This window comes from Amphiura filiformis, unplaced genomic scaffold (assembly GCF_039555335.1).
Source record: "Amphiura filiformis unplaced genomic scaffold, Afil_fr2py scaffold_48, whole genome shotgun sequence".
Taxonomy (NCBI): domain Eukaryota; kingdom Metazoa; phylum Echinodermata; class Ophiuroidea; order Amphilepidida; family Amphiuridae; genus Amphiura; species Amphiura filiformis.
Window position 1 is genome coordinate 491,895 of NW_027305512.1, and position 17,247 is coordinate 509,141.

A 17,247-nucleotide genomic window follows, 5' to 3' on the forward strand; every position below is an offset into this window, starting at 1 on the left:
ATTGCTACATATGTAGTACACACACACACAACTGTTTGGAGAAAATTTAAACAAAAATTAAGTGCCAATTTATAATTTGATCCCTGGTGATACTTGCCCGTAAATTACATAAATGGTACCTGCTCACAAATTTGCCCACAAAATCCTAGCCTTAGAATGAAAATTGAAATCCATCTTTAGCTTTTCAATTTAGATTATAATAAACATGATTGTAGTACAATACTCACCCCTGTCTTCATTTTCAGTTCTGATAGGTGTTATGATCTTCCTCATCAGGTACTCTGATTTCAGTCCACTAGGCATCACATCTCGCTTATCAACCAATTCTGTCTTGATCACCTCCGTCTCCGTTGATGTTGTGTTCACACTACCATGTGGTGGCTTTATAGACAGGTCATCCCATCGTATACACGCCCATACAAAATGCGCAGCATTACTCCAACGCTCTGCGAAGGATTTAAGCTTTTGCACTCGGTATCTCCAACATATCCTGAAAGTTGGTCTGGGTGCAGGATATGGCCAATAGTTGCCCACATTTTTAGCATTGTAATTGAAACCCTCAACTTCATAGTGGCCTGCACGTCGGCCCAGTTTCATTATTTCTTGAGGCGGTAACACCAGTATACTTTTTTGCTTGCTCCGTGTTGCAAATTTACGGCATAGTGGCAAAGGTTTTGCGATTTTCTTTATTGCTTTCTTCTTTGAGTATTTACAAGCCAAATATATGCCTCCTGTTGTTGAAGTTTTTCTTTTCGGATACGCTACAGACTCAAGAAGTACCCCTTCCTCAAGCTTTTTTATCTGTGTCTCAAGTGCTGTCTGTGAAAACTGAACCATTGTGGTTTTACCCCCTTGTGTGGTGGCAGCCATCTTGGATGCATGAACCATTTTTGTTAATGCCTCCGATGCTGATATCGTCTTCTCTACCTTCAATGCTTTCCCTTTACCTCCAGTTGTTGTAGTGGTTGTTGTCACCACTTTTTGTGCTGCAATGGTAGTCGTTACCACTGTTGTAGTCACAATGGTAGTACTAGTAGTGCTGGTCTCCTGTTCTGTCTTGGTATCATCTGCTATCGTCTCAGATTGGGTAATATTGGAGTTAGCTTTTCCTGAAGCACCAGTTGAGGAAGCATTGTTTGAGGATGGCAAATCAATTGGGGCAATGGATTTGGCAATTGAAGGAGCATCTGCACTAGTTGCTTTAGCTGCATCCCTATTGGTGATAGGAGCAAGGGGTGGTAAAAGGGCTGACAGTCCATCATTACCCCTGTCCTCTGTCTTTGTTGACTCTGATAACTGAGGATTTGATGATGTTGCTACCAATTTATCATCCACACTTGAGTTTGCTGCTTCTTTGGTGCTATTTATATCAGTTCTAGAAACAGAATTCTTATCATCCACACTGGAAGATGAAATATTAATTACACTCTCTGAACTTGATATAGTTTGACTTTTTTCTTCAATACAATGCAAAGTTCTTTCTGTTTCTGATGCGCTTGTTCGTGAAGTAGACGTTGCAGCAGGGGCTTCACATGGTGCACTAGTAGTGGCACTACCTACATTAGCCAGTAAATTTGATGCAGTTGATGTCTCAGGAGTCGTGTCCTTATGGTTGCACTCAGATGATGAGGTGACAGTAGTAGTCTTGCTGGCATCCTCAGGACCGGATGATATTACATTGTTCTGTGTATGATTGCAATTTGTGCTTTGTGGCGTTTCAATCTCTCCTGTACTCTGTGCAGTAGTTGTTGTAGTTGGACTCTGTGGCGGTGTATTGCACCCTAGGCTGGTCCCGCAAGGACCAACCCTTGTGGGACTTTGTGGAGGAGTGCCGCAACCCATGCTTGTTCCACACGGTGTGGAGGTAGATGTTGCAGAAGTGGAAGATGACGAGGATGACGAAGTAGCTGCTATTGTATCTACACTGGATGCTTCTGTTATAACTGTACCTGTAGTATGAGTCTGACTCACAGCTGGGGACTCTGGATTACATCCATGGCTTGTTCCACAAGAATTTGAATTAGCATTTTCTGGTACAGCATCAGAGGCAGCATTACTTTCCTTGGCTGCAGAGTCAATTTTACTGTCATCCGTTACGGCACTTTGATGGTTGCAATCAGCATTTTGGGACGATGTTGAAGGTGTATCAACTAACTTGGAGCGAGCTATGTCTATTAGGGAACCTGCTCCTGCAGTCCTCCGAATTGTTACAGTTGTAAAACCACCGCTCACTTTTGCACTGGAAATTTCTATGGCTTTTTTAGATTCTTCACCCGTTGAGAGCACAGTGACGTCACTGACGTCACTTGTGACATCACTTGTGGCAGATTTTTCTCCCTTTGTCGTGACCAAAGACTGTGACGTACCCTGATTATTTTCACCTGCTGTCAACTCGTCCAACTTTGCACCATTAGTGCCTTGTTCCAATACTTTCTCATCAACACCACGTTCTGAACTCTTTACATCAGCAGCTGTGCTTGTTCCCATTGCTGTCTCAGCCTTGATATCTTCCACATGTGAAGACTCCATGGCTAGTGTTTTGGAAACCACTTTTTCACTTTCTGTTTCAAATGGCTTCATACACACAGACTGTTCATCTACTGGCATACTTTCTGAAACAGTTCTTATTTCTTCCTTTAATAATGGTAAATCAACACTGTATTTAGGAGTTTGTTCTTGCGGAACCGACACTGTAGTCTCATCACTATCTTGTGCAGACTCAAGTTTAGTTACAGATTTCTCATGCAGATTTTCTGTGGTGTGATCTGCAGTATCTACTAGTGCAGACACTCCCCTCTCAGAAAGACCACTTGCTTCTTGGATGAGATTACCTGCTTCTCTTCCCTGCATTTCTGGCAATGTCTTAGCTTCATCAGGTTTGGGCTGAGTGGACACCACTCTTTCTTTCACAGGTGTCTCTTTACTATCCTTGCTCTCACCACTTTTAGCTTTTATCCCTGGTAAACTACTCACACTAGCCAGCATGCTCAAATAGGCAGCTTGGAATGATGTAGGCACTTTTGTAGAAGTTGGTTTGTGGAATTCAGTTGATCTACTGGAAACTATTCTTGGATTTGTTGTGTCTGAAGATGGCACAGCTGCTGGTGTTGAAGCAGTTTCTCCTACAGATTCAGCTCCAGCCTCAGGTTTTGTAGGACTTTTCAACACAGCAAATATTCCAGCACGTTCTGCTGATTGGTTGCTTGTTAATGCTTCCTCTTTTGATTTCACATCACTTGGTGAGGTTTGATTCACATCACTTGATGAGGCTTGTGAGACTTGTACTACCACTTTAGCTGGCTTAACAGGGCTCGTCTCCTCTACACCTTTCACAGCTGGTGACAATTTAACAGTACTTTGAACTGTCTGAATTTGATTTTCCCCTTGAGCTTTGATAGTTTCTATTGCAGGTTTGACAGTTTGCACAATACTAGATTGTCCACCTACTTGTGGCAACTTAGTTAACCCACCACTTCCAACAACTTTGGCAACTGGGCTCACCGGAGTAGTATTCACCAAGCCAAGACTAGATGAATGAAATTTAGTTGGGGAAAGCCCTTTTCTGACTTCCTGTTGCTGCTTTGCCACTGTAGCCGCAACAGCTCCAGTGGCCAGTGTTGAAGTTATTGGTTTTTCTTCATTCTTGACAAGTTTTGTACTGGTTAGAGGAGCTACTGAACTTTTATCCTGTGCACTTGTGATCAATTTAACTCCACTCAACTCAGTCTTCTTCTTTGAGAGTATACTCTTAGCCTGTGCAAGCAACTTCTCCAACTGTTCTTTATCTTTGAGTGCCTTTTGATATGTTTCATAGCGTTTCAATTGATTCTGAAATTCTTGTTGCTCAGCTTGTTGCTGCTTCATGCGCCGGTCCAGAAATCCTTCTAGTTTGGATCGATATGGAATCTTTTTGTATAGAGTGTGAGTCTTGAGAGCAATGCTGATATCTATCTCATCCCAGGTTGTTGGAGCATCAATCTTTGGTTTCTTCACTGTTTCTGTTTGTGACTTATCTTCAGAAACATCTTCTGACACCACTATCTTATCTGCATCTGAAGATTCTATTTTTGTCTGATCACCATCTTCCGTCTTTGGCACTACTTTAGTATCAGTTGATGATTCCTTATTTGAAGGTAATAAGGTTTCTTTCTGAGGTAACACTTTCTCATCAGTTTCATCTGTCATGGCTACATCACTTGTTTCCATCGCCTTCTCTGATATCTGCACTGATCCCTCTTTGCAACTAGAATTGTCTTTGACATCCTCAACTTTGTTATCCGAAGACTTGACATCATCCGATTCCTTGCTTTTACTTTCAGACGTATCCATTACTTCCTCCTTGTCGTCTACCTTTTCCTCAGTCTTCTTTTCATCCTTCTTGTCCACCAACTCATGTATCTCACCCAATGAAGCATCTTCTACATCCATTTTTGCATCTTCAGTCTCCACTGATACTTTCTCATCTGCAGCCTCACCTACACCCTGTACTGCAGATGGTGCATCACCTTCTCCTGACATTGGATATTGTTGATATAGAACAGAACCCACATCTGTTCCTGAATGCTTCACATGGCCTCTGGACCTTGGAGGTCCTCGTCTTGGACGCATTTTTGGCTTCTTGTCTGGTTTTGCTGGCAGTGGTGTGTCTGGAATCTGGTTTGTTCCATCTACAAGAAAAGCAAAGTTGCAATCATAATGAGAAAGTTTTTATGTATTTTTAAATAACTTAATCTGACTGCAATTAAATATATATTATGCTAAGCTTTGAACATTGTGCATCCAGTGGTAGTATATATGACAAATTAACATAAAATTGAAAGTTGCTGTGCTAATCCCAAATCATCTCAAGTAGTGATACTTATTCCAATTAAGTTTTACCATGTTCAAGGATGCACCAGTTTACCTTAAAACAGCTATATTATGATATTCCACAGCTTGATTAGATACCAGCAGATAGAATAAGCCTCTGGGACTATAGTTTGAACAGTACTAAAATAGGCAGATTAATACCATTATTGTTATTTGGTGACATCTCACCAGCCTATTAAATAATCATGCATGTTAGTATGCAAAAAAAAGCACAGAAAAGCAGAGAATAATTTATTGTGAAATTGGTGCATGTACAGCCATGCAAAATGTTAGTTTAGAGTAAAGAAGGAAATTGTTTGTGTTCTTAAAGAGGAAGCCCCGCCGGAGCAGTTCTTCTGGGGTGAACCAAACCTGTATGGTTATCAAATTAAATCAGTGACAAGGTTATCTCTGAATTTAACAGGTGCTAATTAATGTTTTAATGTTATTGCATCAATTAACACCTGTCAAATTCAGAGATAACCTTGTCACTGATTAATTTGATAACCAAACAGGTTTGGTTCACCCCAGAACTGCTCTGGCAGGGGGGCTTCCTCTTTAAACAAATAAGGCAGATATGACAAACTTGTGTGTGTGAGACACCTCCTGTACATGCAACATAGTGAACTGTTGTATCACTTGACATTCAGGGATCTACTTTAACACACACCCAAATGCCAGTGGCATGTGATGTAATGTCGGGCAGGTAAATTTTTAAAAAGTGGATGAAACTGAAAAACTTGTTTCGCAGCCCTCAGCTCAGCAACTTCAGAATGTGTCCTCCTATATCCAGAAATCAATATAATGAATCAAGTTTCCATAACATCAGCCTAATACTTTATATGTGCAACATAATAGGCCTCTGAGTGTGTGGTAGAAACGCAATACTAATAGGTGTTGTTTGTACATCTTTCAGTTTCACAAGCAAACACATGTAATATTCTCTTGGTCAGGGTTGTTCCATCTATCACACTTACTCGTTGCACATCTATGTCATCTCTCAAAATCCCTACTGGTTTTGTACAGGGCCCGGTACAGATTCAGTCAATTATCTCAGCATAGAAACTAATAATTTGCATTCTTTAGGGAGTTGAGTCCCCTGATAAAAAAAATCTGTTTAAAAACCTTTGGAATTGTGTCATTTATGATATAGCACGTTTTGTGATTTCCCACATAGAGTGCAATAGTAAGCATCCCTTTATGTCAGAGGGTGTGACATGGAACAGCTAAAAATAGCCAATTGATAAAGCAAGCTAATGCGAGTGACACCATGCTGTCAAGCCAACAGAATGGCACCAATGTATGCCCTACAAGACCCATGTGTTTGCAAGGGTAGACAGAAATAAATGCATAAATTACAAGTACACAAAGAATACACAGGGGAAAAGGAGAGAGAGAGAGAGCTCACCATGTAAGACATGCTTTGGCACAGCAATACCATTCAACACAAGGTTGTAACCAGCTGAAAGAGATTACAAATACCAACTTACATGCACATTAATTAGCAATCAGCACATCAAAACACAAGGTAAGCTGGCTCACACTGTTTAAACATGCACATTGCATACAATTGCATCCCTTTTGCCACAAAAATCCCCACAAAAGCAGCCAATATATATGCATTTAAGCAACAACAAGTTTTCTTTCATGGTCTTCTGGTAAAATTTTTTGGGTTTGTATTTTTAAAATACAGTAACAGAGTGAAACGATATTGGTGCACCAATTATCTTTCACTGTGTTTTATATATATTCATAATTATTTTATCTCACAAAATTGATCATTCTTGTTGAGTGCAAAGACAAATTTAATCCAATCAATTAATATCGAACATGGACTTGAAACCATTACTAATACCATACTGACCTAGTTTAACCCTATGCCCAGTAATTTGCTAGAATTCTTTAAAAACTGCAGAAAATATAAAGTAAAAAAAATAAATAATAACAAATTTCCGTTTTAAAATATAAGGGCATTTTGTGCATAATTTTGACAGTTTTTTTACCGAAACATTGATATCTCAGTTCACTTTTGACAACATTGCACAATTTTTTGTGACAAGATAACTTGAAAAATGCGCAAGCAAATGGAAAACTTTTTGCACTATCATTTAGAGCACATCAAAATCTAGGGGAGGTTTTCTCATTTTTTCAAAATATAATTTTTAAACAAATACACAATTATGACGTGCAATTCTTACTGGATATCGAAACAAAATTGCCTTTTTCATGTGCTGTTTTGTTTGACAATTTTTTTCGAAAAAATGAAGACAAATTTCCAAACTATATAATTGAATCTGTATGGTATTAGAGTATTTACAGTAATAGTTTTTGATTGAAAAACATCCCTTTCAGATCATTTTGACCTAAAACAAAGGTCTCCATTAAGGTGGAAGTTAAGTTGCAAGTATCATCAATGATCAATATGGACAGTTACACTCAACAAAACCATTTTAAGGAATTGATTGTTATAAATTTGGTGGAAACAAGTGCATAAGAAAACATGTTAAGCAATGGCATAGAATAAACATATAAGCAACATCTTGGCATATTATCATGTAGAAGTACAGGAAAGAGTATCTGAATGTGTAGGTCAGTACTCTGAGGGAATGCTCATGATTTACCCAAGGAAGGTACTAGAAATACAAGCAGTATAGCTTGTATTTGGCAAATCAATGACCTCAATAAAACGTGTGTAAGACAAATGAGTATACACAACCATAGTCTAACAGACGATTCACCACATGGCAAAGTTTGGACGGCATCATCTGCTTACCAGGGTCAATCATTCCATCAAGTGTATGCATAAAATGCTATGCAAGTCCACTCTGCACCTTTGTGGCATATTTTTCAAAGCGCAGTCTTTGACATCTTTCTCATAAAAGCATTTATAGGCATCATAGAACTATAAACATACCTTTATAAAGAAACTATGGTAGGCACGCAACACTGTGTACATAATTCCACAGATGTATATACCCTCAGATCAGCCCTCATGAATATGCGATATTCTTCACGGGAGCTGTTGGTGCACTATCTGTACCTCTTTAATCTATGCATAACACCCATCTTTCTTGCCTCACACATGATAATATACCCTACACTGTATAATATCCTTTCTAAAATACAATATAGATAAGCAGGTTTCAACAGAGTTTGGTACAAGGGTTAGTCAGCCACATCACAGCAGCAATCAAACTAGTTACAACCAAAACAAGCTTTCCAAACATGACACTCATTCTCCTACCTTCAATAGCTTTCTTAGTGCTTGCATCCACACACAATTTAGCTGGACTAGGTGCAGGCAACTGTCGCCGTCTCCTTGTTTTACTAATCCACATCCAGCCATCACCACTTGTGATACGGTACTCTTCTCCTTTCCATTTCCAAATCTACAACAACAAAAACAAATAACATGTTTGGATGCTTTCATTACAGAATCCACTAAGAACCAAAGAATTGGAAGTAAACATCTAAAAAAACTAACTATTCACTTTTAAATAATGGCCAATATAAATATTCAAAAACAGGCTATTGTATTACAAATCTGTAAAATGCGTTGGAAGCAGAATATATTTCTGCACATTTTGACACCTTATTTGTTACGATAGCCTAGAAAACAATAAAACACCGGTCAAATAATGTAGTGAGGTCCAGATTTGAAAGTTGCACTTGCAACAATACTGAACAAAAACACTCAGATATCATTACACATATTTCCTTCCATTATACTGAATACAAATCAATAGAATTTCGGGCGGGTAACCCGATACCTGTAATAAACGTTTTAAATTTTTTTATTTGTAATACTGTAATTAACAAAGTTTTAGATCCTAACTTTACTTTCTTGTTATTCAAGGTTGGAACCAGAGAAAAACTGCTATTGAAAAACCTAAAAGTTCGAGGTTTTTATTCAAAGAAATGTATAGGTGAACAAGCCTTCTCTGTTGCAGGCCCATCACTTTGGAACTCACTTCCGCAGCATGTAAGAAATGCCGGCTCAATTGCAGTTTTCAAAAAACTCTTGAAAACTCATTTGTTTTAATCTGAATTTGTATTTTTGCTTTGTATTATATTTCATGTGGCATTATTTGTTGTATTTTGTATGGCGCCTTGATCATACTGGATATTGCGCCTTATAAGAATTTAATGTATGTATTTATGTAAAGCTTTTAAATATACATTTTAAATACTTTTACTTCTATTGAACAGCTTGAATCACTGCCTTAAAAATACAATCGCCCGTTTTAGAATAATTGCCATTATTTAAGGGGGGTTAGTTACTTTTTTTGAGATTTTTATATGAATACATAATGTAAGGATTTGCATCCACTTAACTAAATTTCATCCATTACCACTGGTATCGGACAATTATGTTGAATACATAAGGTAATCAAGCATGGTGATATGAACATCTATGTAATGTAGATTTACTAACCCAGTTAAAATATGATTTTCAGAAGTTTTGTCAAATATTGAAAATCAAATATTATGTTGCACCTGCTACCATTGGACCGCATCAGGATTAACCCATACATGAATGGGAAATGATACCAAACAGCAAGCAAGCACAAAACTGTCACAACAAATGCAATTGGGCCACTTGAGTCGCTGCAAACAGTTCCTGGAAAAACTTTTTAAGTGGCTATATAAACATAAGTTTGTTCACAAGAACATTCATAGCATTATTAGTAACTACAGAAACACTTTCACAAGCCACACTTTTCACACATAAATTAGCATACATGTACAAGCAAATACAAAATGTCATACAAGTTACCAGAGGTAACAAAACAAAATACAGGAGCTTCAAAGCATCTATCCTACAAACTATATTCCATATTACAATGTAACAACATTACCTATCTTTATTTGACCACTGCTCCAAAACTAAACTAATGTTACATCGATCAATAAACCCCAGGTTAGTACAGTATGTAAAAAACTAGAGCGAAATAATTTCAAATTTTAAAGCTTTTTGGTCATAAACGTTCCAGAAGAATGGCTCAATTGCGATTTGTTATGGCAATACTGCAGAATAAGATCTCTTGCAGAAGAGACCAGTAAAGAGTTTTCAGATCGTACTAAAAATATAGAATGCCATACCAAAAACTTTACAGAACAAGGGATTCTCAAACCACAAGTGTCGCCTGCTTTTACGATAACCCTACAAGTTGACTTCAAATGCCCTTTTACCTCAACATGTGACCTTGAACTACATTAATGTGAAGCCATTTTCAGCCTATTTTACAAGTTGTCTTCAAATGACCTTGAGCTCACTATGTGATCATGAAACCACCACTACATCAAAGTTGCCATAGTGCAGCTATGATTGAAGTCAGCTTGCAACTGGGTTGCAATTGTTCATGCAAGACCATTTTATTCATTTCTTGGTAAAAAATGTGACCTTAGTATGAGACCTTGAATTCCACCATTACATTTTTAGTTCCGATATTGCAGCTATGACTTTTATAAGCCGAACAAACTTTAGTGTCTTCCTGAATTATTCAGGCGACACAAAAACCTTCTTGTACATGTAAGCTATTCATCATTGTATACGTTGCATTTTGCTTTGGTTGCATTTATCTGTTTGTTTTATTTAATTTAGTTCTTAGGCTTGGATACTTATCGCATATATTGGCTCCATATACTTCTACACATACTCAAGGTAAATCAATGAACTGGTGTACAGTGTATGCAGAAAACATCACAATCTCTCAAATGCAGTAGTTTGGCTTATAATTGGCGAACATTATTCGGATTTCGTTACTTCGTACATCAATAAAGTCCAAAGTTACGCTACCGTAAATTTACATAAGTGCGCAAAAGGTACGCATTATGCAACAGGCAATTAGTGTAATATGCTGGCCCAACTGCATGCATGTCTTTCTATATCAATACATGATGTTAAGAGTCTATAAGAGACTCATTTTTTCACCAATTATAAGCCAAACAAATCCCCTTCCACAGTAAACTAGTGTGGCTTCCTTACCGAATGTTTAAGAGGGAAGCTACATTTGACCCATGTGCTTCTGTCTGCATAAATATCATCATATGGATCATAATCTTTCCTCTTCCTGTCTGCTTTTTTTTTCTCTTCCCTCTCCATGGCGGTGGTTCTCATCAAGGTGGTGTGACCAAGGGTCTCTGACCATACAGGGTTGAAGATGACTGGCTTGATTGCACATTCTAAGATAGACAATGCTAGGGCAAACTCCTATATAGTGCAAAATATAAAAACAGAATGATTATAGTGCTGGGTGAACCAAACCTACATTAAGTGCGGTTTTTAATAACTTGTCTATTCAAAAGCATTTTTGGGTCTCATGGGGTCTCCCTGTTTGGTTTAGGTTTGGCTGGATTTTTTTCTTGCTGTTCGGGGGAGTAAGGCAGTTAGTATTAATTACCTCAGCTCCAGCCATATCAGCAATGTCACCCTTGTGAGGTAGTAACTGCGGCGGGGCTTGTTTCCCCTCAGCATTCTTGATTGGCTGCCTTACAACTTTGCCAGGCTGCTCGGACCAACCTGATCTCTTGTTAGCGAGTGTCTGTTTTTTTTCGCAGGTTTTTTTCCTTTCCTCCTCATTCACTTTTTCAGCTGAAGCGATCAAGTTCGTTTTACAACTCTTACACCACAAACCATTAGCTTCAATAATGGATGCAGCTCTGTTAAGGCACTACAATTAGCTTCACATTCACTATCACCTCCTTCACCAAGTTTTGTCAACCTTTATGTCAAGCTTCCTCAATGAGACCTCTGAGATCAGAGGATACCATATTTGGAAGCTTTAACAACACAATGTTAGCTCAATGCAGGCCCTGGAGACCTGTATGAAAATCATGGGTTCTCATCTACTTTTGCGGGTACAATGTAAGTAAAAGACAAACTTATAATTCATATTCCAAAGTAAAACGAAAGTAGCCCCTTGGAACCTAAAAATCGCCCCTAAACAAAATATTAGAGGGCTTTTTTGGCTAAAAAAAGGAAATAGCCCCCTCATAACAAATTTATTTTGACCCCTCGTCCATGAGAATATACATGTATGAGGACCAAATGATATCAGTATGCCAAGTTCTGGTCCTGTTGGTCCTAAGGCTATTGCTGCTTTAGATGCTGAGAAGCACCATAATGACACTTACATTTTGTGCCCCTGGGGACCATGATCGGTAGCAGAAAATACATGGGATAATACATCCTAATTAATGTTGAGTATCTTCACTAGCTTGTAGATCCTTTTCATTTAATTATTATGGTACAGGTTTTGAGTTCTAAGGTGAGTGAGTGCAACGCTCCCGCAGGGCACACCTTAAAATCGCCCACCCGGGGCGTTTTATAGTTCACTTTACAAATCGGCCAGAGCTTAGCTTTTCCACAAGTGCAAATTATAGCACACCTGACAGCTCGCCTAAACATTTCAAGGAGTGTGATTTGTAGCACGCCTTGTATTTTCAGAACTCAAACCATAATGGTATAAATTCTACTTACATGTGGCTTGTTACACATATGTACAGCTTTGATCCAGTTATTTCTATGTACAGCCCAGTTGGTATGCATAAACGGCTTGGTGATATTTGTCTCCAATTGGGTGATGCTCAGGCGCAACGTAGATATTGTGAGAATCTTATTGCCATAAACCGTTCCATTCCACTTGAATTCCGACAGCTGAGTGAGACTAAATTTGTGTGAGAGGTATCTGGTTTTGTCCCGTAGCTCAGCATGCTGCGGTTTGTTGAGACCAAGTCTACTGCAGCTGTACTGATTCTTGTACAGTTTGTAGTTACCTTCCATTCCAAGACGGAAATCAGAGTCACCAACGTTGATAGAGATGTTTGTCAATCCCAGGGATTGGTTTTCTGCCTTTCTACCTGTATTAAGACAAAATTCAACTTGAATAATTTGACTAATGCCAGCGCAGGCAATAGGAACCAGCCTCAGCATTCCAAGGGGATAAGAGTCTGGGCAGTGAGAATTTGCTCCCCATTATAGTGGGGTATGAGCACCCAAAAACAGATTTAACAGATGTTTCCAACTTTCCATTACTTCTAGAGTTGGGCGACTATCACTTTTTTCCTAGTCGACAGCAAATAGTCGCGACTACGACTATAGTCGCGACTATCTGTGATATAAAATTGGATCGGTTGAGCCCATATTTATTGAGTCGAGCTATGAGTTTTAAAATATTGGACGAGGCGTAGTCGAGTCCAATATTTTAAAACTCATAGCGAGACCAATAAATATTACGTAAAAGCATCAATTTTATCATTATTATGTTTTGGATCCAATATTATCACAACTTGGATCCATCAAAACATAATAATGGTTAAAATTGGACTGAAAAATCGGGTGAAAGATTGGTGGCAATTTAGTATTATTTTATAATGCATGATTACAGGACCCGTGATTGCCGGCATCGCATCACAGTTTGCTACACAAACCAGCACTGTTGCGATACAAATTGCTACACTGTATCCCACGTTTGCGATGCAAATATTTGACTGTAAAATGCTGTAATATAGGCCTAACTTTTCTGTTCAATTAAATTCACTTGCCACTTTCCAGCAACAGCACAAGAAACTTCATATAATTTCTCAAACCTTCAATATTCCAATAGCGATCTTCGTTCGTTTCCATGTTTTGCTGTGCATGAAAATATGTAAACATGCCGATGCGGCAGTGCATATTTTCCATGGTATGCTCATGAACGTGTTGCATCGTGCATGTACGATTAACTTTCACCTCCGACCTCGTCACCTGATCTCATCTAGACTACTGCATTTGTCGCTACAGGGGTGGCATTGCAACATTACGACTGTTTGTCAGCTAATTTGTTTATTTTCCTGTTGCTTTCTAAATATTCTGTTACCACAATAAGCATAGCTTTTTGAAATTACGTGAAAAGTACTTCTAATCTTATAATATTTTCCTAAATTTTCCCTTTTGGAAAACACTTCTCCAAAGTTAAAATAATCTCATACCTTCATTAGTTGGTACAAACACCCAACCTGGGTCTGTACATGCACGCTATGACGCTGCTACACCTGTTATCGCTGCATAAATTATAATCATAATGAGATGTTCGACAGTTCTAAGTAATTTGAGTTTTTTGACGGCTTTTATCTTGTGGGAAAGTAGTTTGACAACAAGTCAATAACACCAATTTAATGATGATTTATGGACTTTATGATTACTTGTTGGTTAGTGTTACTATTGGTAAGACAATGACTAACATTTTTTCACATTTTTCGCAGTTTATATGTTAGTATTTGGTTGGTTTTGGTGTGAATAACTGGCAATTTTTTAACACAAAAATATACTTGCATTAGTTGACTTTTGGTTTTCAAAAGTCGTAGTCGCGACTATCAGTAATAGTCGCGACTAATGACTATTGGCGACTTAGTCGCCCAACTCTAATTACTTTGGTCCGTTTTTTAAGCGCATATTATTTTCCAGATTTTAAGTATCATATCCTCTTTCTGGTTACATGCCTGGTTACGTTCCAGCATGATGGGCAGGATGGATCATTTATACATTTTTTAAAAGAAAATTGTAACGCGAAAAATCATTGGGAGATGAAATCACAAATCGTCATAATGAAGAATGATGATTTTGGTCACCTCTGAAGTTGTAGTCAGCATGGTGGTACACCACAAGTTGCCAACTTTGTACCACTAGAAATTGGCAACAAAGGTTTAAATATAAAGTAAAGTAAATGTTTTGGGTACTGGTGGTTAGATGGTGGTACTGACTGTGGTTCATCCTTTTTGTTAGGCCTGTGGCTTTTCAAAATTTTCCCTTATTTTATATTTGCTCTTTTGTTTACTTTTTGACAGGCTGACCATAGATTTGTATTTTGTCCTTTTATTTATTGTTTGCACCTTATGTATAAAATTTGGAGGATATGTTTTCAGTTTAATTTTGCTTACGTTCAGCAACTCGAATAAATTGTATATTAGGTCATGTTTTTTATACTGGGCACATAAAAAGGGCGACTCTGTTTCATTCTTACTCATCAAGACGTGTTTACATGCATGTAGCTTGTTTATTTGATATTTATTATGAGCTTGTTTAGTACTATTTTTTTTCTTTTTTTTTGGTCTTTCAATTTCTGAAACAAAATTAATGATTTTCATTTGTACTAATTACTGTAACTCGTTAAGTCTAATTAGTCAGGGGTGGCTCATGTGGCGGAGGATCACAATGCTGTACAATGGTGAACCTCCGCCACATGATCTTCAATAAACATTATTGATGGATTTCTACTTGTTTCTGTACTTGATCTCAGTCAAGTGATATCATGTTTAGCATTCATTGCCTCAGTATTTGTTAATTAGACAATTAAAAATTACTAATTACTTGTTGCTACATTAATAAAGTTCGTTGACCTCTATGTATTTAATAGTGATTTAATGTAGGCAACATTCAAAAGGATGCTACTGACAAACAAAACATGATAAAAGGCTCAAATTTCTTAAGCAGACCTGGGTTGTGATCCTCTTTACTTCAGAAAACTAAAAACTAGTAAAACATAGAAAGTTTGCGACAAATCTGAAAGAGCGCCCTCATGCTCAATTTTGATCCAAAAAGTCCCTTTTTACAAAAACGCTTTGTCGAATTCTCTTTTAACTTTCAAAACTGGATTGTTGAGCTTATTGTATACATCTAGTTACATGCCTCAATCATGCAAATTTGCATCTCCAGTGCCAGATAAGGGGTGTTTTAAAGAAATTTATATAAATATTGACAGATTTTTGACCACCCTGTATCTACATAATTGAAGTACTTGACCGCTAAAAGTTCCATATGGCTAGGTGGGCAATTAAGTTACCTATATTAAACATGTGTCAAAACTTTACATTATCAATGTACGCCGAGGGTGACACCCCTAACTGAATTAATATTTTCATTCTTATTTTGCTTGTTACACCCTGTATATTATATGGGTCACCCTGTATAATTACTCCCATTGTATGGTTTCTGAAATCGTCTGAGTATAAGCTCTCAGAATATATACTTTTATTGGGTTCTAATGTAAACTTTGAAGTTATAGTACCAAACCTGTAAAAGCATGTGATTTGTTTGACAAATACACATATGCAACATAACTGGTGCCCAACATGGCCATTTGTAAACATGTGATAATACAGGGTGCACAAAAATAAGTTAGTTCAAAAATAATTTTTGGCAACTTTTGGCTATAAATGTTTTCTTTTTATCTCCAATAATTTTTTGAATGGAATATTCAGATTCCTCATGCAATTTCCTTTCAGAACATGTATGAAAAATACTTTTATATCTCTCTGTGTCAGGTGGCGCTGTGTAGCGCTGCTGTGGTCTTCACAAGAGTACGCCATCTCACTCGATCCGATGCCAAGTGTGTTGCACCTTGCATTCCCTGGTTAGAAACCAGCTTCACGTCATTAGTCCAAGGTGTTGGTGGGCGTCCTCTTCCTCGCTTGCCTTCCATGGCCCCTTGCAAAATCTGTTTTTCTACACCTCCATGTTTCCTGACAATATGGCCAAAGTACTTCAGCTTTCTCTCCATTATGCCGCTTCTGATGGTTAGACTTGTACCAATCTTGTCAAGGATCCAGGAATTTGTTCTCCTGTCTTTCCATGTCACTCGTAGAAGCCTCCTGTAACACCACATCTCAAAAGCATCTACTCTTTTCCTATCATTCTTGGTCATAGCCCAAGACTCGCATCCATAAGTGGCAATGGAAAACACAGTTGCACGTAAGTAGGCGTACCTTGAGGTCAATGGATAGGCCTCTGCTTTTCCATATGCTTGACATGCCCTGCACAGTTGTCCTTGCAATAGCCAGTCTTCTCTTAATTTCAGTTGTGCTGTCACCACTGTTGTTAATCATTGAACCCAGATATTCAAATCGCTTCACCTCCTCAATCTGTTGTCCATCTATCACAAACTCATCACTTTTTCTCTCTCTGTCTACAACCATTATTTTTGTCTTCTTTGTGTTCAGGAGAAGGTGTTTTTCTTCACTGGCCTCTTTGATGCGCTTCAAAAGATCAATCAGCTCTACTCTGCTGCTACAAATAAGAGTGGTATCATCGGCGTACCTCAGGTTAGTAATTCTTGTACCGCCAAACTTCACTCCACCTTCAAACCCCTCCAAAGCTGTTCTCATTATGTCTTCAGAGTAGATGTTAAATAGGTTTGGTGATAGCACACAGCCCTGTCGTAAGCCTCTTCCAATCTTGAACCAATCTGTGTCTCCACTACTTGTTCTCACTGCCGATTCTTGGTCTTCATATAAGCAGCTGATCAGATCCACAAGATGACTTGGAAAACCCATCTTTTTCATAGTTTCCCACATCTGAGGGTGGCTAACACAGTCAAAAGCTTTACTGTAATCTATGAAGCACATGTAAAGAGGAAGTCT

The 17,247-nt window shown here is 38.1% G+C and overlaps 1 protein-coding gene across 2 annotated transcripts in view; it reads right to left on the minus strand.

Annotated features, from left to right (window-relative positions):
• The window catches only part of LOC140144300 (nucleosome-remodeling factor subunit BPTF-like), a 65,390-nt gene that overhangs the window by 21,306 nt on the left and 26,837 nt on the right, over nt 1–17,247 (minus strand). Inside the window, exons 5-9 of one of the 2 annotated variants that reach the window (XM_072166124.1) lie at nt 12,332–12,711; nt 10,838–11,062; nt 8,093–8,237; nt 6,257–6,310; nt 228–4,667 (exon numbers count right to left, since the gene is read on the minus strand). In XM_072166124.1, coding sequence (XP_072022225.1) covers nt 228–4,667; nt 6,257–6,310; nt 8,093–8,237; nt 10,838–11,062; nt 12,332–12,711 — 5,244 coding nt within the window. The remainder of the gene's footprint in view (nt 1–227; nt 4,668–6,256; nt 6,311–8,092; nt 8,238–10,837; nt 11,063–12,331; nt 12,712–17,247) is intronic. The other variant, XM_072166125.1, reaches the window with a different exon arrangement.